This window comes from Phyllostomus hastatus, unplaced genomic scaffold (genome assembly GCF_019186645.2).
Source record: "Phyllostomus hastatus isolate PE091 unplaced genomic scaffold, TTU_PhHast_1.1 phas_contig_210, whole genome shotgun sequence".
Classification (NCBI taxonomy): Eukaryota; Metazoa; Chordata; class Mammalia; order Chiroptera; family Phyllostomidae; genus Phyllostomus; species Phyllostomus hastatus.
The window spans coordinates 17,084,841-17,110,165 of record NW_025333737.1 but is presented as its reverse complement, the minus strand read 5'-3'; the positions used below and the strand labels follow the sequence as shown (position 1 = coordinate 17,110,165).

The following is a 25,325-nucleotide window of genomic DNA, read 5'->3' as shown; positions in this document are numbered from 1 at the left end:
ATGTTTCAAAAAGCCACTTCTATATTTTGTAGTATATAAGCCATTAATACCATTATTTAGAAACTGGCATAGAAATGGCAATACCTTAAGAAAAAGGGGACACTGATATTGTGCTTGAGGACATGCTGACCAGAACCAGTCAGGTAATGGACCCGCTTTGGCAGTTGATACAAAGTAACCAAGGGCCAATGGTTGCTGAAGAATATTAGTTACTTCATCATGAGACTCTGTTGAAAGTAGCCGATCAGTACCTTGACCCTTAAAAAGACAAAATTAAAAGTGTGTTAGTTAATATGATATATCTAGACACTCGGTATAAATACAGAATGGTTTATGGAAATCAGTCTCATAATACTGTCACTTCAATCTTTAAAAAGACTGAAGTAGCCCTGGCTGGTATAGTTCAGTGGATGGAGTGCAGGCCTCCAAACCAAAGAGTCACCAGTTTGATTCCCAGTCAGGGCACATGCCTGGGTTGCAGGCCAGGTCCCTAGTTGGGGGCAAATGAGAGGCAACCACATATTGACATTTCTCTCCCTCTCTTTTTCCCTTCCCCCTCTCTAAAAAATAATAAAATCTTTAAAAATAAATAAATAAAATAAAATGACTGAAGGATATTTTTTAAAAATTCTCTGTACTTAGTAAGAATATCGTAATTAGTAATAGCATTAAAAGAATGAGTTTTAACAGGTGCATAAGGAAATGAAATGCCAGCTGTTTAATAAAGTTTATATTATTATGCCAAGCCCATGTTCTGTGTGTAAATCTTTGTAGCTGACTGAAAAATACAAAATGTTCAATGAAATTTCTACATTATTTCCTGAAACTCCCTAAACCACAGGTGGCAAACACAGGCCGGCAGGCCGAATCCGGCCCTCCATCTTGTTTTATCCAGCCTGGCACCTCGTTTCTACCCAGCGGCAGCGCCAGGTTCCTTGCCCTTAGATAAGGAGCAGTTACATTTATACAGTCCTAAAATTACATTCAGCCCTATGAAGGCAACCAAGAGGCTGACGTGGCTTCTGGTGAAAATGAGTTTGACACCCTTGCCCTAAACTAATTCCTGACCACCACACCCCCATCCAAAAGGTGGATTAAAAATAAAATTTAGCTTTGTTCATCTAGCACTACTTATAAAATACAATTAATGTTTTGGAAAGCATCATGACAACATAAAGGGATAATTATTAAGTGATGTTCATATCCTTTGAATTAGTCAATGTATTTTTTAATATTTATTTTAAGGAAACAGATAAAAAGAAAAATGCATGAAAATGTTTATTCCAACATTACCTGTAACAGAAAAAAATAAAATAACTTAAATGTCCAATATTCTGGGAATAATACAACAAATTATGCTAAAAAAATGCAGTGCAAAAAACAATGCAAAGAAACCCCAAAAGCTGACTATACTTACTGAAAGCTACAATACAAATACATGTAGAAGGTAATTTACTAAAAGTAAAAATGGTATTATTAAAGTGGTGAGATTATCGATGCTTTTCTTCATATTTTTTCCCAATAATCTCATTTCTTTTCAGTTAAAAAATGAAGGAAAGCATGTAACGTAAGAATGGACACAGACTCTTCCTTATTTTAAAAAGCCAGGTTCTAAACATATACATACTGAAATGATCAAATAACCACTAAATATAATTTTATTCAAATAAAGATGTTATTCAAATGAAGTCCAATTAGCTTCAAGTTCAAAAAGGAAGAGAAAACAGCCTGCTTCCATAACTGCTAAAAATAAAAAGGGGCTAAGGGACAGGGTGGTCAGTGTTTTTTCTGTTCTTATGAGAAAATTAGCATTTCTATCATGTTCCCTGTCACTGCCCTGACATCAATGGCAGCTCTTAGAGCAATACACTGATTCTCAGATAACCCGAACCTATACCTGAGTAGAAGCTATGGTGAAGTGGCAGGAAAAACACACGATTAATGCAAATGAGTGTAGAAGAAGTCAGAGAAAGCAGAGCCATAGAGACCCTCTTAATGTATAATTCAAAGCACTCATGTCAAAAGGCCGAACTGTATGAATGCACTGTTAATCTAACTATCTGCTGATTTCCAAGGGAAAAACAGCGGTCTATTTCATAGATCAATTCATTACTAGATTAATGAATGACATTTAGATAAACTGAACTTTTATAAGGGGATTACCTTGCCAGCATCACCTCCATGGGGGTAATGAGATCCTGGAGAATGTACAGGAGACCCCGTTGGAGATGCAGGAAGAATATTAATGATATCAGGGTCAAGATCATCTGCTGTGTCTAACAAATCAAAGAGACCCATTCCATCTGCTATAAGAGAAAGAAAAAAATATTAAATATTCCATTTTTCATCTTACAGTTATTTACAGGAGAGAGTTAAAATTAACTTAACCAACATCTACGGAATGCCTACTATGTGCCGAGTTCTATGCCAGGAGCCATATAAATAATTACGCATAAAACATAATTATGCGTGATAAGCACGTGGAATCTGAATAATGCTCCCTACCCCCTACAATGATTATCTACAGCCTAATTCCAGGGATCTGTGAATATGTTACCACAAAAAACTTTGTAGATATGATCAAGCTAAGGATCTTAAAAGGGGGAGATCATTCTGGCTTATCCAGGTGGTCCAATGTAATCACAGGAGCCCTCATAAGAGGGAGGCAGTAGGTTTAGAGTCAGTGAAAAAGATGTGCCAATACTATAATGCTGGTGTTGAAGATGGAAAAACAGGCCACAAGCAAGAGATGGAAGTGATCTCTACAGCTGGCAAAGGCAAGGAAACAGACTGTCCCTTGAAGCCTCCAGAAAGAAGCAACCCTGCACTGTCTGACTTTAGCCCAGTAAGACTTCTGACGTCCAGAACTGCAAGACAATAAGTGTGTGTTATTTTAAGCCACTAAGTATGTTGTAATTCCTTACAGCAGCAATAGGAAACTAGGACAAAGCAAACACAGTATGCACAAAATGAAAATGTATTTAAAATAAGACTATTCCATGATTAATGCACTCAATCCATTAAGACACACCAGCCAGAGCACATTGTCTTTTAAAATAAGTAAATGTTTATGAGGTAATTCACAGTACCAGTTTTGATATCAATAAGATAGAAGAATGATTATATTAGTTTCCTGTTGCTGCTTTAACTAATTGTCATAAACCTATTTACTTTAAACATTACACATTTATTCTTTTACTGTTTTAGGGTCCAGAAGTCCAAAATCAGTTTTGTTGGGCTGAAATCAAAGTGCTAGTCACTAGGCCAAATCAAGAAACCAGCAGGGCTATGTACCTTCTAGAGGATTCCAAGGGTAATCTGTTTCCTTGTCTTTCCAGCACCTAGAATTGTATTCCTTGGCTTATGGCCCCTTCCTCCAGCTTCAAAGGTAGCAGTGTAAGCACTGTTTTCCTACTTTGCTTCTCCTGTTTTCATCATTTGGCTTTCCTTTTATGTGTAGTCAAATTTACCTCTTCCAAAGATTGCATTTAGAGCTGAACTGCATGACGCTGGACAATCTCTCCATCTCAAGATCCTTAATCACATCTACAGGCTTTTCTTGCTTTGTTTTTGCCATTTAAGGAAACATTCACAGGTTTCAGGGATATTCACAAGACATGGACATGTTTTGGGAGGTATTAATGAGCCTATAATCAGCCATAATCATCAAGACTTATTTTATGTATGTAAACCTTTAAATAATTTACTTACCATTGTTGGGATTGAAAGCTAAATCCAAATTTTCAGTGGTATAAGTAGCTGAGGCTACTTGCACAGAAGCAGAAGTAGGGAACACAAGTATATGAGTACATGATGTATCCTGTGGGGTATTTAGCTGAGACGTCTGCATGTTTAGAGTGGTGCTTCTTCCGAATACAGAACCAGTTGACACAGAATCTGAATAGAAAATGAAAGGTATTTTTCTTTTAAAAAATGAAAACTCAATTTTACATTATATTTAGAAACTTAAGTGTTGAAGAATTAAAATAGCTAACCTGGCATAATAACAAAAGAGCCTTGGGGTTCCATTGCTACCAAGCAAGCACTGAGAATGCTGGGAGAGTCTGCAGCAGATATACCACACATTCTACACATGTCTTTGAGTCTTTTGCTTAGAGACTGCAAGTTCCGACGACTCAGCAAACAGCTCCAATCTGTGGGTATCAACAGTAAAAAAAAAAATAATACCCAAAGAAACATCATTATTAACAACCTCCAGAACCAAACTTAAAACAAAATGGTTTTAAAATTAGTGTCATCATTAGGCCAAAAGTGTCTATTGGTGATATTGACATTCTTTACCACCCTAGCTTTAATGTACATCTGTATCAATTAGTATCTGCTGAACAGAAGATGAGTTGAGTAATAAGCAAAAAAGAAGGAAATGAAAAATGAGAAAAAAGAATAGTAATAATGACACTGATATTAAAGTTGTAATATTGTAAAATGTACTTCTGAAATTTGAATTAACTCATTTGGCCTACACATCTATGTTTCCTCTCTAAAAATAAAAATCAATTAACAGAAAAAGTTTTTATAACCTATGTGTTTTTTCAGTGTACCTAGATGGGGTCTGAACAGTGTTATGAATTAACATAAAACAGAAATTTAAGTATTAAATAACAAAAGCACAATTTCACCTTTTAATTCTCCATGACCAATCCTTCCTAGACGGCCAATTACAACTCTCCATGGTAATGAACTCATTTGTACAAGTCCTAAGCACCATTCCCAAAGTTTCTGTAGACCAAATCTTCTAGCAGATCCTTTTTTCCTTCGAGCCCTGTTGTATAAAATAAAGAGACAGTGATCGGTATTTCTAAAATTCAAATGACATTTTCAAAGAGCTCAAATTGGTGAAAAACTGGTCCCTTAATTTTAATGCTTCAAAATTTTTACACAAGTCCTAAGCAAGAATGCATGTAAAATCCTAGGGTCAGGGTAGGGTACAGGGAATGATAGTTTGTGGAGTTTTTTAAAACATGCATTAAAATATACATTTAACTCTGAATGAAAATTGTCCATGAACCAACAAAATTCACCTGAAATACTGCTCTACATCAGAGATTGGCAAAATTTTTCTTTAAAGGGCCAATATTTTAAGTTTTGTAAGCCATCAAGATTGTACTATAACAATTAAACTCTGCTACCTCAGCATGAAAGCGCCCTAGACCATACTTAAATGAGTGTGGCTGGATTTAGCCCTCAGGCTATACAGTTTGCCAACCCTTGCTCTAGATTTTAAGTTGAAGAATATCAAAAATAACACCCCACTTCTCAGACCAAACACACGGTTGTGTTTTCTGCATGCATGTCCTTTATTAGGCAAGTATGTAACGTAAGTAACTGTGGCTGAACAATAGCTACCATTTATTGAATATTTACTTATGTATCAAGAATTAAGTCCAATTAGCCCTGGCTGGCGTAGCTCAGTAGACTGAGCGCGGGCTGTGTACCAAAGTGTCCCAGGTTCGATTCCCAGTCATGGCACATGCCTGGGTTGCAGGCCATGGCCCCCAGCAACCACACATTGATGTTTCTCTCTCTCTCATTCTCCCTCCCTTCCTTCTCTAAAAATAAATAAAATCTTTCAAAACAAAAGATTTAAGCCCAATTTACATGTAATACCTCATTTCATCCTAACAACTCTAAAACAAAAAAAACTATCCTCCCAATTCTGCAGGGAAGTAAGCTATACACCTCAGCTGCTTCAAGATCACATAGTAAGTGGCAGAGCAGGGATTCGAAACCAGGTCTCTATAACTATAGAGTTGGACCTCTTTCTTAACCAATCTACAACTTCTACTTTCCGTAAAATGGCAACACTGTTCTTGTATTGAAAAGGTGGTACTAGTCTTTCTCTACTCTCTTACCCTTCACAGATAAGCATAATTGTTCCAAAGATTACCATATTTTGCAGTGTATAATGAGTACTTCTTTGTCCAAATTTTTCATGGAAAAATAAGGATGTGCATTATACATGGGTAGTATTAATTCCGTGTGTATGTATGTATATGTTTTTAATTCTTTTATTTATGCTTATGCATTAAAAGTGTAACTCTAGACAGCAATAATGATATCTACATGCAAAATAATACCCTGGAATACAGTAATCAGTTTTATATACAAATAAAACATTGCATTAAAATATTAAAAGATTTTTCTCTCTGAAAGGTTGGGCCAAAAATGTGGGTATGCATTATACACAGGAATGTATTATACATGGCAAAATATGGTAATTAGTACAGCTGTCCCATTTTAAAACATCAAAATTGTGTCAAGGAAATGTATAATGTATTGCTTTAAGGTTTATAAAATAATAAATCTTTATAACCAAAAATATAAAATTGATGTTTCTATATTCTGCTTTTCCCTTAAAGATTTCTACACATAACCAATTTTGGAACTTAAAAGAACAGAACCTTTGTATTAAAGTAAAGGGTAGAACCAAATCTTAAAAGTAAAAATTACTGCAAGTACTTGCTTTTCAAGATCTCTTCGGTGGTGTTCACTAGCTTTGAAACATGTTACTAGAAATGTATATTAAGTGATAACAACATGAGGCCCACTGTTGTGACCAATTAAGTTACAGCCTTCATAAATAAAGGACCATGATATCTAATTACTCATGAGAAGACTTCTAAAAAGAAAGTCACCATTTTCAGAAGACACTCTGGCATAAAAATGGTAAAATTTTCAGTCTACAATTTCAGTAAAGGAAGTTAACTCAGTTAATTTAGGGACTATATCTTAGAAGATGAAAAAAGTAAATCTTCTAGGGTGCTTTACTAGATTTTTTTTTAATTACAGAGGGCTTTCTAGTTTCATGTTTCAAAAATTTTTCAGGCTAAAATCTTTCCTTCAAGCCTTACGACAGGAAATTTAGGGACCTTGATCTCTTTGTGCAACAGATTAATCAAAATTAATTAAAAGATATTTTATTGACAATGGTATTACAGTTGCCCCAATTTTTCCTCTTTTGCCCCTCTATGCTCAGCACCCCACTCCCTCAGGCAATCCCTACACCATTGTTCATGTCCCTGTGTCATGCTTGTAAGTTCTTTGGCTGCTCCATTTCCTATATTGTATTTTACATCACCGTGGCTCTTCTGTAACTACCTATTTGTACTTCTTAATCCCCTCACCTCTTCACCCATTCTCCCACACCCTGCTCCCATCTGGCAACCATCAAAACACTCTCCATATCCATGATTCTGTCTCTGTTGTTTGCTTAGTTTGTTTTTTATTTCCAGTTGTTGATAGATATGTGTTGCCATTTTACTGTCTGTAGTCTCGATCCTCTTTTTATTAAGGAAGTCCCTTTAACATTTCATATAATGGCTTGGTGACGATGACCTCCTTTTTTTGCTGTCTGGGAAGCCAACAAATATCTGCCCTTCAATTTTAAATGCCTTTGCTGGGGTAAGGCAATCTTGGCTGTAGGTCCCTGCTTTTCAGGACTTTGAATATTTCTTGACAATCACTTTTAGCCTGCAAAGTTTCTTTTGAGAAATCAGCTGACAGTCTTAATGGGAACCCCCATGCAAGTAACTAACTGCTTCTCTCTTGCTTCTTTTAAGATTCTTTGACCTTTGGCATTTTTATTATTATGTGTCTTGGAGTAGGCCTCTTTGAAACCCTCTTGTTTGGGACTCTCTATGCCTTTTCGACTTGTATACTCTGCATCTGGTAAGATTGCTCACCTCCATTTCATTTAGCTCTTTTTCTGGAGTTTTGATCTGTTCTTTCATTTGGGCCACGTTTTGTCTCCTCATTTTGTAAGCCTTCCTGTGTTTGTTTCTATATATTAGGTAGAGCTGCCATGACTCCCTTTCTTGGTAGCGTGGCCTAATGTAGCAGGTGTCCTGTGGGATCCAGTGGCACAGCCTCCCCTATCACCCAGGCTGGATACTCAAGGTACACCCTTTGTGTGGGCTGAGCACAACCTTCTCTTGTAGCTGAGCCTTGATTGCTGTTGGTAGATCAATGGGAGGGATTTACCAAGCCAGTCAGCTGCAAGGATTGACTATGACCACTGACCACCACCCTCTGCCCTCCAATTAAAGATCAGCTATGCAGGGGCAGGGCAGAGTGGTGTGGTCTATAGCTGCCCACTGGGTGCACAGGCTCTGGTATTTCCTGGGTGGTGCTGGCCAAGGTCAGCCCCCACCTGTGCTCTGCCTAGGGCCACCCTGCATGAGTTATAAAGCATTATGAGATGCCTACTTGTGCTGGGCTTGGGGCCACTTAGCAAGAGATACCCTGGTGGGGGCTTTCTGAGGCAGCTGTTGCTTGTTTGATAGAATTTAGGAAGTTGTGAAGCATGAGCCTAGATCAGCCATTCATATGGAAAAGTCACACAATTATCAATTTGAGTTGGCTCATAAGTTGGGTGGGGAAGTCTCAGGGGATCTCCAGGGCGGGGCAAATAGTGTTAGCCAGGTTGATAGTGTCTCAGATATGGCACCTGCCTGCCAGCTCTATGGCTCTGTGGGGAAAGGCCTCATAAAAGGGACAATAGCCTCTATCTGCCCCTTTTCTAGGAGAAAGCTGTCCTCCAGTTCCCACCTTGATGCCAGACATTTCAGTTCCTCCCTGTATGTCACTGGTGCCTTTCAAACTGCTACCCTGGTGCTGAAGCTCACAGGGAGTGAATCTGAGCCAATCCACATGTGGGCTTTGTAGGAAATTGCTTGGGACACCAGAAGTTTTCTGCATCAACTCTATCTCTGCTAGTTTTTGCAGCCAGAAGTTATGGGGACTTATCTTCCTGGCACTGGAACCCGTGGTTGGGAGGCCTGATGTGGGGTTGGGACTCCTCACTCCCAACATGTCCCTCCTGGATTTTTATCCACCACATGTGGATGTGGGACCAGCCCATTCTCCATCTCCACCCCTCCTGCCAATCTGTATAGACGTGGTTTCTTTACTTTCGTAGTTGTCAGACTTCATTCAACTCAATTTCTGACGGTTCTGAGTGATGGTTCTATACTTTAGTTGTAATTTTGATGTGGTTGTGCGAGGAGCTGTATTTACCTATGCCACCATCTTGACCAAAAATCTCAATCAAAATTAGTTTTAATTCTCGATTATACAATATAAGTATGTACTACAAAAAGTGAGAATACCCACAATCCAAAAACTTAGTATTTTAATGTACAGGACTTTCAAAACAGTTTTCTATTCATTAAAAATAAAATGTGATTGTGGATGAATTTTTAAAAATGGGATGAGATAATGATACATTTAAAGAAATATAAGTACCTATTTGGAACATCGATGTTAATGATACAAGTTTCTAAAAGTTCTCCATATAGATCTGTGCAAGAAGCAAGAATCCATCTTTGATCATGTGATAAGCAGTATCCCACAAAAAGAACATTATATTTCTGTCCAGCTTCTCCAAATGTTTCTCCTAGCTCTGTCTGTTTATCCTTCACTGGAGCCAGAATAAAGGGAGGTGTATAAAGGCGGATACACTCTGGTCTCTGTAAAACAAAAAAGTAAGATATGATGGTATACACAATCATGTTGAAAATGTGATATATTATCTCTATCCAATTAAAAAATAATTGAAAATTGAAAGCTAAATGGAGAACTGCATTCAGTTTTGTATAAAATGTAGAGTTTTTCAATAACTCGGATCATGGAACACATACTTACATCAGGACTTTTAAGAGCAGTTTCCATGGCTAAACCGGGACCAAACCCAGTCAATGTTTTCACATTGGTAGATGTTGGGAGGGGTCTCCGACACTGGGTAAATACTGAAAAAGCCAGGGATTTTAAATGCTGGGTATAGATTTGTCTGTCTTCGTGCTTCACAGGTTGCAACAGGTACTGACAAGGAACAATCTAAGAATTATAGGCAAATATCACAAATGTTAAACTTCTAACAAGATAATTAAAAAGGACTGTGGATTTAAAACTCTAACAACTTTATAGAAAATTTAAACAAAACCAAATTAAAATAATCAGCTAAGAATTCTATAGGATTTTAATAGTAAATTTTGCCAACAGGCTATGTAAAAACCTTTAAAAATTTCTACAGAGCATTGTATTTATATTGCTATTGACTACTCTTGCTATAGTCTATAAAGAAATAATTCAAGATCTCTGCAATAACTTAATATGGTTAAATTCTTTCTACTTTTATTTGCAACCTGTTTTATTTAGAACTCTAGTTTATGTAAGTCCATACTGTACTTTTGTATCTAAGTTTATGAATTTAAAAACTAGTTTATAAAGGTAACACAGGAGAAACATTAATGTACTTATTGCAATCTTTGTTTTCTATTACACTGTGGTTCCTTTGACTTTCCATTATTATGGTGGTATAATTGCAAAGCCTATCTTTTATAAGCTCTCTAAAATTTCTAGTATAATATCACTTAAAATAAAATCAATATAGTGGAACCTAGCTTTCAGAAAATCAATTTAGACACAGACTAGTATCTCTGATATTTCTGTCTAAATCCAACTGTTTTGCATAAATTTTATCTGCAACATTTATCATTCTTACCTGTACAGAAACAATATTCTTCATATGAGGAGGAAGAGTCTGGACCATTTCCAAAAAGCATCGAAGTAGCCCCAGAGTCCATACGTTAGAAGAATTAGTGCTCTCATCTTTATTTTCATATGTAAAAGGATCAATTATATAAACAACAACTGCAGGCGGGTAAGTGATTGCATGTGAGTCACCATCTGTGGGGATACCCACTTTATCCCGATCCATCGTGCTAAAATTCAAGTTAGAAATAAGATAGTTAAGAAAAAAGTTGTATTATACCTTTCTTGGGTAGGATCAAAGAAGGTTCTTAATACCTCACCCCCTCCCTTTCAGAGAGCCTTTCTAAAAATGAAGGGCATCTCTTTCTCTTCAAAGAGGAACATAAACACTTCATGTACAATTTTGTGGTGTACAAAGATTTTTGTGCTGAGGTCTTACATTAAAAAAAAGAAAGAGAATTCTTTAAAACCATAAAGTATGAGAATATAAGAGAGCTTAGTGCTTTGGTGATAAAGATAGGTTAAATGAGCTGCCCAAATCACAAAGCTAGCTAGAAGCAGAGCTAGAGTACAAAGAAATCAAGTTTCCAAGCTTAGTCAATGTTCCACTACATTTTTAGCTATACACATTCATTTCATACTTAGTAACTTCAAAGGTCAATAAGATTCATTCTTTGATGGTGATATGACTTTTTTAAAAGATTTTATCTATTTATTTTAGAGAAAGCGGAAGGGAAGGAGGAAGATAAACATCAATGATGTGCTAGAGATATTTTGATCAATTGCCTCTCACATGCCCCCAACTGGGGACCTCCCTGCAACCCAGTCAAGTGCCCTGCCCTGACTGGGAATTGAACCAGTGACCTTTCAGTTCGCAGGCTGGCACTCAATCCACTGAGGCACACATGCCAGGCATGATGGTAATATGGTTTTTTAAAATTTCAAATATAGTGAGATATTCAAGATGAATAAATTAATATGGGTAATTAATAGTTTATTTTTACTCACACAAGTGTAACTTTGAGCAAAACTGCATCTGGGTAGCTGAAAGATATAACCATGCTCAGGCTAACCTAACCTATAAATCAAAAGGGAAGCTCACTTAATACCTTCTTCATGAAGGAATGAAGAGAGCCGTCATCATCTTTGTTGATATAAATAACTCAAGCATTATGTAAAGCACATAATGTGCTTTATATCTTATTGCTCTCATTTTATAGATAAGGAAACAGGCTCAGAAAGGTGAGATAACTTTCCCAAAGTCACAAAGCCAATAAATATCAGAGCTGAGATTTAAATCTTGGTATGACTCTAAGCCTATGAACAGGCTGGTTGAATAATGACTTTCTAAATCATGGGAGTGATTTGCATAGACAAATCTACTTGACAGTTGTTTGTCACAGAGCAGATTCAAGTATCACAGGATAGTTGGACTGAATGGCTTTGAAGATCTTAATTCCCAGCCTGAGATTCTAGGATTCTGTGATAAAGACTTAATGAAGAGTCTTCATTATAATTTGTATGTAAAATACTGAACATTACAAAAACAAAATTTCAAGCATAGGACCAAAAAGCTCTTTTTGTTCATTCACAATGACTTTCTTATTCAGACAAAAAGCATCATATACTTATATTTCTGCAGAATTAGTACATTTAAAAGTACCTTTCAGATACATCAGGATGTGGCTGGGTGGGAAGAGAAGATGACTCTCCAGAAACCCCAGCTGTTTGTAGAGCTGATGACTGCTGCCCTCCTAGCTGGCCATTCTGAACTGTACTCGTTTGCGTAGACATGGATCCTGCAGCACTACTGTTCATACTGCCAAAGGGTGGAAATGAAGGTAGTTTATTTGATGATACTCCACTACTCAAGTTGGAGGATGATGAAGATGAAGTTGAAGTTGTGGTCAAAGTTGAATTAGCTGTGGCAACTGAAGAAGACATGGTAACACCTGAAGTCACTGTCATAGTACTGCTCACTGAAGACGGCAGGGTGGCAGATGGAGTATTAGCATTTCCAGGATTTGTCATCTGAGGTGGAGTGATCAAAGACTGACTTGTAGGGGCAAGAAAATTTGGCTGGGAAAGTAGAGAGCTGTCCAATGGCTGGGAAGCAAGATAAGGACCTAAAGATAATAAAAACAGGCAGGGTATTTAATTCTTTATTTTACTGAATGATTCTTCATTTACTCAACTATGTGAATAATAATTATCTAGTTGATGCTTTTTGGTAATTACCCTCCCTAAGTTGCTGGTTAAGAGTGTAGCACATACTTTCTATTTTGCTAGAAACTAAAGAAACAAATTTTAAGTGAAACTGAAAGATAAACCAGCATTTTCATGCAATATAAATGGTTTCCAAGAAAGAGTAATAAAATTCTATTTCCTGGGCATAATTAAATGTAAATAACAATATCTAGCAAATTTTTATCAACCCATTCAAAGAGCTGCTAAATCACAAGTTAAATAAATATTGACTACCTTGGGAGCTGATTAAATACAGGGTCCAGCACAAAAAATGTGCCTTTTTAATTACAAAATCATAAGTATGTAATTCTGTAACATAACAATATCACACTCAAGCATTCCATATGACATTTTAAGTGAAATGTTCAAATTAAAACTATAAATTATTACACCCACATTATTACCCTGCCAACCACACTCAAGCAGGCATTACTTCTGCTGGACCTTATATAAAAAATATTATGAGTTTCAAATTAGAGGAATGTCTAACGAGTCAATATTTTGGTTCTGTATCTCTTTGGATTAAGCCTAAAGTCCACTGATATTTAATTCAAGAGAGTTAAAAACAACTCTTAAATAGCTGTAATTGTCTTAGTTCCAACAAAGAACTGTTTCTTCACGTTATAAAGGTAACTACTACAAGTTATTTTATCTCTAAACCCTTAGCAAGTCAAAAATCTTAATAAACTTAAATAATAGCACAAATTCATCAGATCCTACAGAAACAACAGAAAATTATTTATAATCCACAATTTCCTTCTGCCCAATGGGATCCCTATTGCAGAGATCAGCAAACTTTTTTTGTACAGGGTCAGAAAGTCATACTTTAGGCTTTGTGCATCACAGTTTCTGTCACAACTAGTCTGATTTGATCTTGTAGTACAAAAGCAGGCAAAGACAATATAAATGAGCATGGCTGTGTTCCATTAAAATTTTATTTGCAAAAACAGCTGGTGGACTGGACTATACTTTGCTAACTCTAGCCTTATGTAATAAATACAAATCCAATACCTAGGTCATATCTGCAGACTTGTGCATAAAGCTTGAGTTTAGAAAACGCTTCATTGTTACCATCAGCTGCCTGGGAAAACCATTCTGCTACCAACTTTTCTGACAGTTTCTTTGATGCAGTAGATCCAACTCTCATGATCCCATCTGTTAACAGTCGAGAAACAGGTCTATGCTGACCTAATCGACAGGACTACAAATACACACAAAGAAAGCAGAATTAGTGAAATTAGTAATTGAGTGCATATTATAAAATAAAGCACTTAAGATGTTTAAAATAAGCTTATCACACATAATTAACATTTGGAATAAAAATATTAAAGGTGAGATGGTATCACAGGCCTTTTCCCTTTTTACCTTAGAAAGCCATTAAACTTCTTTTAAAATTAAACTATCTCCAATGAAATAAAATACTTAGATAATAATAATGGCACTAGAACCGTGTGACTTGAATAATGAAAATTTGAAGAATACAAAAACAAATGAGCATAAAAATGCAGTCATTTTAAGCTGTTCATCTATCCCAAGTTATGTGTATAAATATGTAAACCCTTAAAATCAAAATAAAAATTGATATATAAATATGCTATGTATTTGCCAATTCTCCCTCCAATTCAGCGGGGTACTGATGTTTGTCGTAAGAAACACACCAGCAAGTAAGTTTGCTATACTAGATTAAGAAAATTTAGACAGGATTTCTTTCCTGTGAGACTTTCAAAGGCTCTAAAAATCTAATATGAAGAGTGAATCTCTGTCAGGTAATGTAATAATATACAATGCTTCCTCAAACCTATATAACTAAGAAACTTTTTTCTGGGAAGATGTTGCAGGACTAGTGTTCCAAACAGCAGTCTTTGGGAAATGCTTATTTCTACAAACACACTACAGATAACCTTGTAATTAACATCTATAAGTAGTTTAACCAGCACAAACTAATAATTCAGATTGTGAAAGAAATTAAATTTTAAAGACTGGATTTCCAAGCACTTATATAGGGAAAGGAAGGTATAATGATTAAGACTTTATGTCCCACAACACTTTAAATTTGTAATCACTGCACTCAGTGATGGATATAACATGAGAATTATAACTTAAAAGATTAGTCAAGAATTTCAGAAAAGAAAAAAAATCTTACACAGAGCTAGCACAGCTTTATTTTATGTATGAGAAAAGTGAGGCCTAGTGTTAGTACCTGAGGTTCTAGAAAAGCACTAGAATTTTTATCAAAGTAATTTCCTTGGTTATTTAACAATGCTACCCTTTATTTTAGGAAAAAAAAATCTCTTACATGAGACATATATGATCTCAACCCCCTCCCCCCCAATATGGCAATTACCACCATGATCCACGGCATACACATCTAACAAAGGGTCTGGGTCACACACTGTAAAGAATGCAACTGGTTAGTATAAAAAGTAAAGATCTGACATCAAAGAACTTGACATCATTACTGTTCTGTCCAATCAACTGAATTGCCCAGTAATTTATATATAAACATAAAAATAAGGCAGTTTTAAAATGTCACCACTTTTTAAACACCTACCTCATATATTGCAGTAAGATCTCTAAAAAAGCTTTTGGCTCCATTTAACAAGGCTTCATTTTCTGGACATAGTACAACATATGCTATATCTCTTTGAGATCCATAGGGTTCCAGCATAAGTCTCTCCCAATAAGGGAGAGCAAATGGAGAAAGCACCAGAAAATCAAAATCATAACTCAACAAAAATGTGGGAATTGGCAGTGGTTCTGGAGATTCATCAGTTCCTAAATAATAAAGATATACTTTAAGAAAACATTTAAATGCAGGACATATCTTTTTATTTAAATGTCAAAAGTAACTGAAGTCATTATTAGTACTAAAAATATTTTATTAAAGACAAACATACTTAAGGCCAGTGACTAAGACTTTTCCAGTTAGGAATTTGCTAAATGTTCTTTAAAAAACATTTGACTTATACCTTAATTTAAATGCAAAAAACTAATTTGAATGAAAAAACTTAGAAGTTTAAAAGAACACATGAGAGGGGAGTTTTATTTTTAATAAATCTGGACTAGGGAAAGCCTTTCTAAGCTTAAATTTTGGTACAAAAAGAACAATAAACAATGCCAAATGATTAACAACAAATTGGAAGAATGATTCACAATTTACATGAAAAGCGATTAATATCTTTACCATATAAAAGAGACCTATAAACTCATAAGAAAATGACCAAAAACCTAATAGAAAAATGGGTAAAGGATATGAACAAAGTTCACAAAAAGAAATATACCTCTTTAAAAGATGCTCAAACTCATGGCAAAGCAATTAAAAATAATAGCAAACAATTATAACATTTATTATATGCTAGGTACTATTCAATGATCTTTGTTTTTATTAACTCATTTAATCCTCGCAAAAACCATATAAGGCAGATACTAATATCAATCTCATTTTAGAGATGAAAAAGCGGAATGGAAAAGTTAAGCAACTTCTCCTGTATCATACATACCAAGAGTGGCAGAAGTGGAACTAGAAACCAGGAAATCTTTCCTAGCAGTCTATACTATTCTGCCTATCAAACTACAATGAAACCACCATTTTCACCCACCTACTCAGCATCCTGCTGGTAAGGGTTTGAGGAAAGACACATTTTACTAATATTAATATATTAATACTATAGAGGGTAATTTGGCAACATTAAAAATATTCATATGTACTTTAAGCCAGGAATGTTTGAATTATATCAAAATAGTTGTAATAATGATGGAGATGATCTATGTGTCTATAAACGGTAGGCTGGTAAAAATAATACCACGTGTAAAGAACAATGGAATACATGCAGCCATTAAAAAAAAAGGCCTCTATATGTACTGGTCGGTAAAAACTGTGTGTGTGTGTGTGTGTGTGTGTGTGTTGTGCGTGCATGTTGTGTGTGCCCCTACTATTATGGTTTAAAAAAAAAATGTAAAAATACTATAATGAACCTACATTTTTCACTCAATGTCGAGTTTTGTATGAGATAAAACTTACTTAGCCATTAACAAAGGAGAAAAAGGAAAATAGGAGCAAATCTATTACTTCTGTACATAATGCATTCTAAAACCATGCACAAGTCAGAAATTTCATTGTTAACTATTATTCCATATATATTTTAAAAACTCCAATTACATCCCATCTTTCAGAGCCAATCTTCAACAGTTAAACATTTTTTAATGTTTTCTTCTATTACAGTTGACCATAAATCTGCTGTGATGGCATATTGAGAGTATTCATTTGCTATTCTTGTCACAACTAACAAATTTGTCTTTTTTTAAAATGAGAACTTAAGAACATTTTTTTAAAGATTTTATTTATTTACTTTTAGAGATAGGAGAAGGGAGGGAGAAAGAGAGGGAGAGAAACATCAATGTGCAAGAGAAACATCAATCGGTTGCTCCTCACATGCTTCCAATGGGGCACCTGGCCCACAACCCAGGCACGTAACCTGACTGGGAATTGAACCAGCAACCTTTTGGTTCACAGGCTGCCATTCAATCCACTGAGCATCGCCAGCCAGGGCTTGAGAACTTGCATTGCTAGTATTATCTGCTCCCTTCTTACTCCATTTTTCATTCAATTTTTCAAAATGATGATTTACAACAAAAGTGATGTTCAGTCTTTTTAAATTTTTGGCAGTACAATTCTTTCTACACAAAAAATCGTACTGGCCAGTCTAATACGTGAAAACAGATCTAATGTTAGCTCTCCTCTGAAGTGGAGTGGAGAACCCAGCAAACCGAATGCTGGCAATGTTGAAAGTAAGAAAGACTAGGATTGACCACACTACCTTCAGTCAAGTTTATGTCACAAACATAATTAAAGAAAACAACTGTGCTTATTCAGGTTGGGCATGGAAACTGAGGACTGATACAAAATTAGTCAATATACATATTACAAATTACTTACCATAAGAGCCTCGTCCTGCCATTTTATGAAACTGTTGCCAAGTGAGAGGGCCTTGAACCCCCCAAGGCCTTACTGTTCTTTTCTTCTGAATAGCATCCTGAAGAGCTGGCTGAAGAGACAGGAGCATTCGAAGTATATCCTGTGAGCACTGCATACTCACATCTACAACCATTAAAGGAACAATAAATAAGAATTGCTCTTGCTAACACAAAGAAATAACATTTTAAGATAATAAGAAATACAGTTAGAGAAGATTAAGCATCTGCTTGACCTATTTTATATATAGAAAACCCTAAAAACGCCACCAAAAATTAGTTGAAATACGTAAAGCTGCAAGGAACAAAAATCAATATATGAAATGTGTTGCATTTCTATATCTAACAACAAAAAATCAGAATGAGAAATTAAGAAAACAATCCTACATACAATTGCAACAAAAAAAAGAAAATACCTAACACAAAAAATGGAAATCTATTTTGTGCTCATGGATTAGAAGAATTAACATTGTTAAAATGTCCATACTACCCAAGACAATATATGATAAAAAGCAATGTCTACCAAAATACCAATGGCATTTTCCACAGAAATAGAAAAAAAAATCATAAAATTTGCATGGAACTACCGAAGACTCCAAATAACCAATGCAGTCCTGGGGGGCAGGGAGGCTGAGCACATCACACTCCTGATTTCAAACTATACTACAAAGTTATAGACACCAAAACATTATGCTACTGACAGGAAAACAGACACACGGATCCATGGAATAGAGTCCAGAGCTCAGAAATAAACTGACACACTTGTACAACTAATTTATGACAAAGGCGGCAAGAACATATAATGGAGAAAAGTGCATTTCTTCAATAAATGGTACTGGGAAAACTGCCACATACAAAAGAATGAAGGTAGTCTACCATCTTAAACCATACACAAAAAATTAACTCAAAATGGATTAAAAACTTCAATGTAAGACCTGTGACCATCAAAATATACGGAAGAAAACATAGGAGGTAAGCTCCTTGACATCAATCTTAGTGATGATTTGTGAATTTGACTCCAACAGCAAGAGAAACAAAAGCAAAAATAAACAAAAGGGACTACAGCAAACTAAAAAGCTTCAGTACACCAAAAACAACCTCATCAACAAAAAATTAACAGGCAGCATACCTAAACGGAAAAGATATTTGCAAATAATACATCTGGTAAGAGGGTAATACCCAAGATATATACAGAACTCATACATCTCAACAACAAAAATACAAACAACCTGATTAAAAAGTGGGCAGAGGCCCTGGCCAGATGGTTCAGTTGGTTTGAGCTTCGTCCTGTTTCCCTCCCCACTCCCAAATCAATAAAAATATACTCAGGTAAGAATTTTTTTTAAAAAAGATTTTATTTATTTTTAGAAAGAGAGGGAGGGAGGAGAGAGAGAGAGATAAACATCAATGTGCAAGAGAAACACTGATCGGCTGCCTTTCAAACACACCCTGGACTGGGGATCTGGCCTGCAACCCAGGCATGTGCCCTGACCGGGAATCGAACCTGTGACCTTTCAGCATGTGGGACAACACCTAAACCACTAAACCACACCAGTCAGGGCTCAAGGTATTCTTGATGCCTCATTTTTTTCTTACATGTATCAGCAAGCCCTATAGGTTTCATTTCCTAAATATACCTAGAATCTACTATTTATATCTCTGTTGCTTCCAATCTAGTCTAAGCTACCACCGTCCTTCTCCTGGACTACTACAATTGCCTCCTAACTGATCTGCTTCTACTTTCACCTTCACCACCCACAACACAATAACAAACAGAAAAAGGATCATGTAACTTCTCTGCTCAAAACTGTCCTATAGCTTCCCATCACTGTTAGAATAAACTATAAGGGCCCAACACATGACTTTGGTGCCTGGCCAACCCTTCAACTTCATCTCCTACCAGTCTCCCCATCACCCAATTCATTCCAGCAACACTGCCTCCTTACTGTTCCTCAAACATACTAAGCACACTACTCCCTCAGGGTCTTTGCACTGCCTGAAACACTCTTCCCTCGGTCTGTCACATAGCTTACATTCCCATTCTTTATGCAGGCCTTTGCTCAAATGCTATACCTCAGTAACATCTTCTCTATCCATACATCTAAAATGTCATGCTTGTTTTTTTGTTGTTGTTTTTGAACAGAAGAAGCAGGGGCGGAGAGAGAGGAGAGAGAAAAGAGAGAAAGAAAAAACACTGATATTTCACCTTCTCATATGCACCCAGTCAGGGGAATCAAACCTGCAACCTGGGTATGTGCCCTGACTGGGAATTAAACCTGCGACTTTTCAGTCTACAGGACAATGTTCCCACCAACTAAGCCACACTGGCCAGTATACTCCTGTCTTTTTCCACTCTTCTACCTGTTTTTCCTTGAAAGCACTTGTCACTATCTGATATTATATAATTACCTATTTTATTTTGTCCTCTCACTAAGGTATACAATCAGAAGAGCAGGAAATACATGGCCTGTCCAGAAAAAGTCCAGCCATTGTTAATATAATGAGAACAGTTTGTGCAATATCAATGTAACCTCGCAGCCAAGGACAGCGGACTAGAATGTGCATGTGTAAACAATGACAACTTCGTTGTACTAGTCAACGGGGGTGATAGACGTCATTGAGTGAACATGTGTATTGTGTGGCTATCGAATTCAAAATGAGCAAGTAAAGCAATGAATCTGCATCAAATTTTGCATTAAGCTTAAACATTCCTCTGCAGAAACTATTTAGGTGATTCAGAAGGCTGCAACCATGGGTAACTGGTGATTGGTAACTTCCTCACAGCAACATGCCCAGTCCTGCATCAACATCACAACAACACGCCCATTCCTGCATCCTGTCTCGTGCAGAGTTTTCTGGTGAAACATCAAATTACCCAAGTGACTCAGCCCCTCTACAGCCTAGATTTGGTGCCCTGCAACTTCTGGCTTTTCCCAAAACTAAAATCACCTTTGAAAGGGAAGAGATTTCAGACCATCAATGAGATTCAGGAAAATACAATAGGGCAGAGTTGATGGCAATTGAGAGAACTGTGTGAAGTCCTAAAGTTCCTACTTTGAAGGAGGCTGAGGTGTCACTGTCCTACGTACAATGTTTCTTCTTCAATAAATGTCTCTATTTTTCATAGTACATGGCTAGATACTTTCTTGACAGACTTCATATGTTTGCTTTGTTCAACACTACTTTATGAAAGAACAATGCCTAGCACATACTAGATGCTCAATAAATATTTAATGAGTAAAGGAATGTTGAATAATGCAGACATCTAGCAACTTTCTGCTAATTAACATGCAAAAAATACTTTTTATATTTCAACATAAGTACATAATAATAGATTTACAATCACTATACTTGTATTGGTGAAATTAAACTGGCAGGAAATTAAAATGTCATTCTTAAAGGAGTTTTAAGCCCAAATTTAAGTGTCTCTATTAGCTATGTGGGAAATTACCTTTAACACTTTTTCCTAAGAAAGAAAAGCAAAGCCATACAGCTAAAGGAAAACAAACAGAAAAATTATTCCATTAGCATACTTACCATTTCTTTTGGACCAGGGGTGTAAGCACGAACTTTTCACAAGCGCTTCATCAACTTTTCCTCCTGACATGTTATCCATGAACTGACGCCCATGCTCTAAAGCAAGGTAGCAGTCATTGCAACAGTCCCGCTCTTCCACACGTACCCAGTTGCTAACTACACCTATTTTGGGAAAAGGATCTTGGTCTGCTGCTCCAAAAGGTGAAAATAAATTAGTGCATTGATCTTGTAGCAATAATATTAACTCATCAGGCAATTTTTCAGATTCCTTTAGTCCTCCATTAACATGTTCAGCAGAAGTAGCCCTGAGAGCTTCAAAACGTTTTTCTGCTTCTTTGCCACATTCTGTGTTGCGTCCTATGATATCTAGTTCATCTTCAAGAAACAATCCTGAATTGTTTCCAAATTTTCTGTTCATGACAGCACTGAAGCCACAGGTACACCTATACTGTGCTTCCTGCGTTGGATCTGGAATGTAAACTCCAACATCGGCACCTTTGATATTCATGTTGCAGACACAGATACAACAACTATCAAAGTTACAGTCTTTAAACAAATTCATCACTGATTCTGAAAGAATGAGGTTTACATAGAGACTGTGTGCTTCAGGGATGGAAGGAACAGTTGCAGGTTCAACAGAATTAAGGGGTCTGCATGTGGATGGGGTGGAAGCTGGTGAATACAAGTCTGAATTTTCATATTTGACTGAACCTTGGGCACTAGCAGGTCCACCAGCTCCACGAGGAGTCCTTGGAGTCCTTGGAGTCCTTGGAGTTGGAAACCTAGGAGTAGACGGAGAAGGAAGAATTCCTGCTCCACCATTGCTGGGAGGTGCGCTGCTAGGAGGCATCCCAAAAGACGTATGAGTCTGAGGTGTATAAGCAGGGCCATATTCTTGATCCATTGTACTTCCATCACTAGTATCACCAGGGTAGAAGAAAATCAAACACATGCATAAAGGAACATATTAGTAACATGAAATACAACTAAAAAAATCTCAAATATTTTTTGGTAACACTAAAAATTATAAAAGCACAGTTAGTGCAAAAATTTCAAGTAAAATTAAAATATATTTCAGGTTAATATATTCACTATAGGAGATTTTTGTGGGCTGAGGACCAACCAACTAGTTCCAAACTTATAAATAATCAAACTTAAGAATCAAACCGGCAACCTTTCGGTTAGTGGGACAACGCCCAACCAACTGAGCCACACGGCCTGGGGTAACCTATACATTTCTTATACTACAAATACATTCCATTCTAAGATGACACAGACTGTAAAAAACTAAAACAAAAACCTGATTTTGGAGATATCTGTGTAAAAAGGGTTAATGACAAGAAGCTACCAATTATAAGATACCTCAATTTCACAGATTTTAAATTAGAAAAGTGTGTGAAATATGACAAACGTACAAATGGGAGTGATTTAAAATTTTAGACCAAAATAAAGAAGCCTTGAAGACAAAGAACCAAAGCATAACAACAGTCTTAAGTATCCAATAGTTTATCCATATCCAGCTAATTTCATAATCTATTAATCAGAAAATAATGTTTAGACTTTTTAAAAACCAGTATCTTTTTACCAGGTAACAGCATACCACATACTTCTATGAAAAAAACTAAAGCGACATAAGCATTCATATGCTATACCAGTAAAATAAATCTAAATCATACCCATCTTTGATGAATGGCATTGCTGGCCCTGAGGGAAGCAATTCCAGTTTTCCAACAGTCCAACTCTGACGATAAATACATTCTTCTGGCAGTTTAATAGGAGGCAGACATTGGCTTGGTAAAGTTTTTAGAGGTGCAAACATGGAACATCCCACTAGAACTTGACAATTTTCAGGCTTATAGACATAAGAAAAATCCTGCAATACAAAGACAGTGACATTCAGAACTTTATCTTCCAAGGGGAAAAAAACCCAAACCAATTCTAGCCATTTTTTCCCTCTCTTTAAACAAATAATAAAATGTAAATGTAATTCTTTTCTTAAATACATTCTTAGTAGTGTCACAATTCAGTCCTCAAATTTGTTAACTACAAAACTAGAATCAAATAATTTATAAAATTAAATTTAGTGAAGTAACATTGGTTAATAACATTATATACATTTCATGTGTATAACATTATAATTCAGCATCTCCATATAATTCAGTAACTCTACTGAATTTGGTTGGTTTGTGTTCACCAACCAAAGTCTCTTTTCCTTCCTTTATCATATATTTGTCCCTCTTTACCCAATTTGCTGTCCCCCAGCACCCCGCCTGCTCCAGTAACCACCACTCTATTGTATCTATGCGTCTGTTTTGTTAGTTCCTTTACCTTGTGTTTTATATTCCACATGAGTAGAAATCATATGGTTTTTGTCCCTTTCCACTTGACTTCACTTAGCACAATACCCTAATGACCCAACCATGTTGTTGCAAAGGCAATACGAAGTGGTTTTTAAATACAGCTAAAAAAAATAATTCTTCATGACATATAGGATGTACACTATTTTTTCAGAGAAATAAAGTACTTACTTTAATTTCAGAAGGTTTCGGGCTACAGAATCCTTCGTCAACCTCGATTTTGAACTGTGCTCCTATACTAGAACTATTTCCTTCTAGAACAGTTCCTCCAGGTGTTGTATCCATACTGCCATATTCTTTATTATTCATATTCATTGGGGAAAATCCCATTATATGTTGTTCCAATGATGGTGGTGTAGGATACATTTTATGAAGATCTGCAGTGCCTATATTTAATAAAACACATTTTAACATAAAACTAAAAAGAAGTTAATCTGTTCAAAACAAAGGTGTGGGAAACTTTGTTCAGATTAAAAGTTTGCAGATTTATCTGGAGCACAAATTTGGGAAGCTTACTTATGCAAGATAACGGGTCCAGATTTCCTGCCTTTGATTCCTTGCAGTTGGATTTATCATCTGATCCATTCGCCAATTTTTTAGATCCAGGCTATTAAAAAAAAAAACCTATATATTTATATTTATCTCAAGTTTTACATCCAAAGTGATCTCAAGATAGTAATCATTCATATGTAACTTGAAAGTAGAGCCCATTCATGAAAAGTAGCATGGTATTTTTTTTAACTATAAGACACACCTTATAAAAAACACATTTTTTTGCTTCAAAAAATTTTTTTCCCTACTTTCCTCTTCTAAAACCTAGGTTCATTTTATGGTGAGGACCCCAGACGCACCTAGGTTTCAGAGAGGAAAATAGGGGGAAAATTTTGAAGCAAAAAATGTGGTAAAAAAGTGTGTCTTATAGTCCAAAAAATTTGGTGTTTTGAATTTGTGCTAGAGCCAAATATATGCTAGATACAATTTAAAGACATAACACATTTTAGGCAATCTATGAACCCAGATTAGTTTGTTTAGAGCAAAAAGTTCCTCTAAAGCAAATAACCCATGCTTTCAAAACACTTAGACACAAGAATAACTTCCACTTAAAAACTATTAAAACAAAAACAAAACCTGAAATAAGAAGGGTTCATAATTAACATCAGAATTATTTTTTAGTAAAAGATACTCATAAAGCATCTGTCCCCTTAAATAACAGACATTAAAGTTTCCTATATAATCAATCATCCTCTTATTTCTTATTTATACCTTTACCTGGTTTAATAATCTCCTTACCCCTGCAAAAGTGCTTCAACAGGTAAAACTAAGCACAAACTTCAGAAAGATTTCATATGACAAAGCAAAGTTTCCCCAACTAAAAATAAATTTTAATACATTGCACAAACCAAGTTTCAGTATCTCCAGTCTGTCACCAATGTTTTTAGAGCTGATAACTTGGTTCCTGTTAGCCTAAAATACATTAACTGATCTCTGGTTACAACCTTTTTACCTCAGAAGAGCCATAGCTGATACATGAATGGTAGCAGAGAGGAAGTATAAAAGTGCCAAAGTATCAGGGATATATTTACCTCATAAATGGTAGCCTAAAATATACTATATTATGGGATATAGAATGAAGTTTATATATAGCTACATCTGCCTTATGTCATTTAATTAAAGACACCAAATGTGCATATATGTGTGTAT

General features: G+C 35.9%; 1 protein-coding gene across 1 annotated transcript in view; it reads right to left on the bottom strand.

The window, feature by feature from the left end:
• MED13 (mediator complex subunit 13) overlaps window positions 1-25,325 on the bottom strand; it is a 99,673-nt gene that overhangs the window by 8,399 nt on the left and 65,949 nt on the right. Inside the window, exons 13-28 of the mRNA XM_045837381.1 lie at window positions 24,141-24,231; window positions 23,796-24,010; window positions 22,944-23,140; window positions 21,268-22,184; window positions 17,696-17,857; window positions 15,311-15,534; window positions 13,771-13,960; window positions 12,176-12,638; window positions 10,523-10,742; window positions 9,664-9,855; window positions 9,265-9,488; window positions 4,641-4,783; window positions 3,996-4,154; window positions 3,712-3,897; window positions 2,164-2,306; window positions 85-258 (exon numbers count right to left, since the gene is read on the bottom strand). Of these exons, the coding sequence (XP_045693337.1) occupies window positions 85-258; window positions 2,164-2,306; window positions 3,712-3,897; window positions 3,996-4,154; window positions 4,641-4,783; window positions 9,265-9,488; window positions 9,664-9,855; window positions 10,523-10,742; window positions 12,176-12,638; window positions 13,771-13,960; window positions 15,311-15,534; window positions 17,696-17,857; window positions 21,268-22,184; window positions 22,944-23,140; window positions 23,796-24,010; window positions 24,141-24,231 (3,900 nt within the window). The remainder of the gene's footprint in view (window positions 1-84; window positions 259-2,163; window positions 2,307-3,711; window positions 3,898-3,995; window positions 4,155-4,640; window positions 4,784-9,264; window positions 9,489-9,663; window positions 9,856-10,522; window positions 10,743-12,175; window positions 12,639-13,770; window positions 13,961-15,310; window positions 15,535-17,695; window positions 17,858-21,267; window positions 22,185-22,943; window positions 23,141-23,795; window positions 24,011-24,140; window positions 24,232-25,325) is intronic.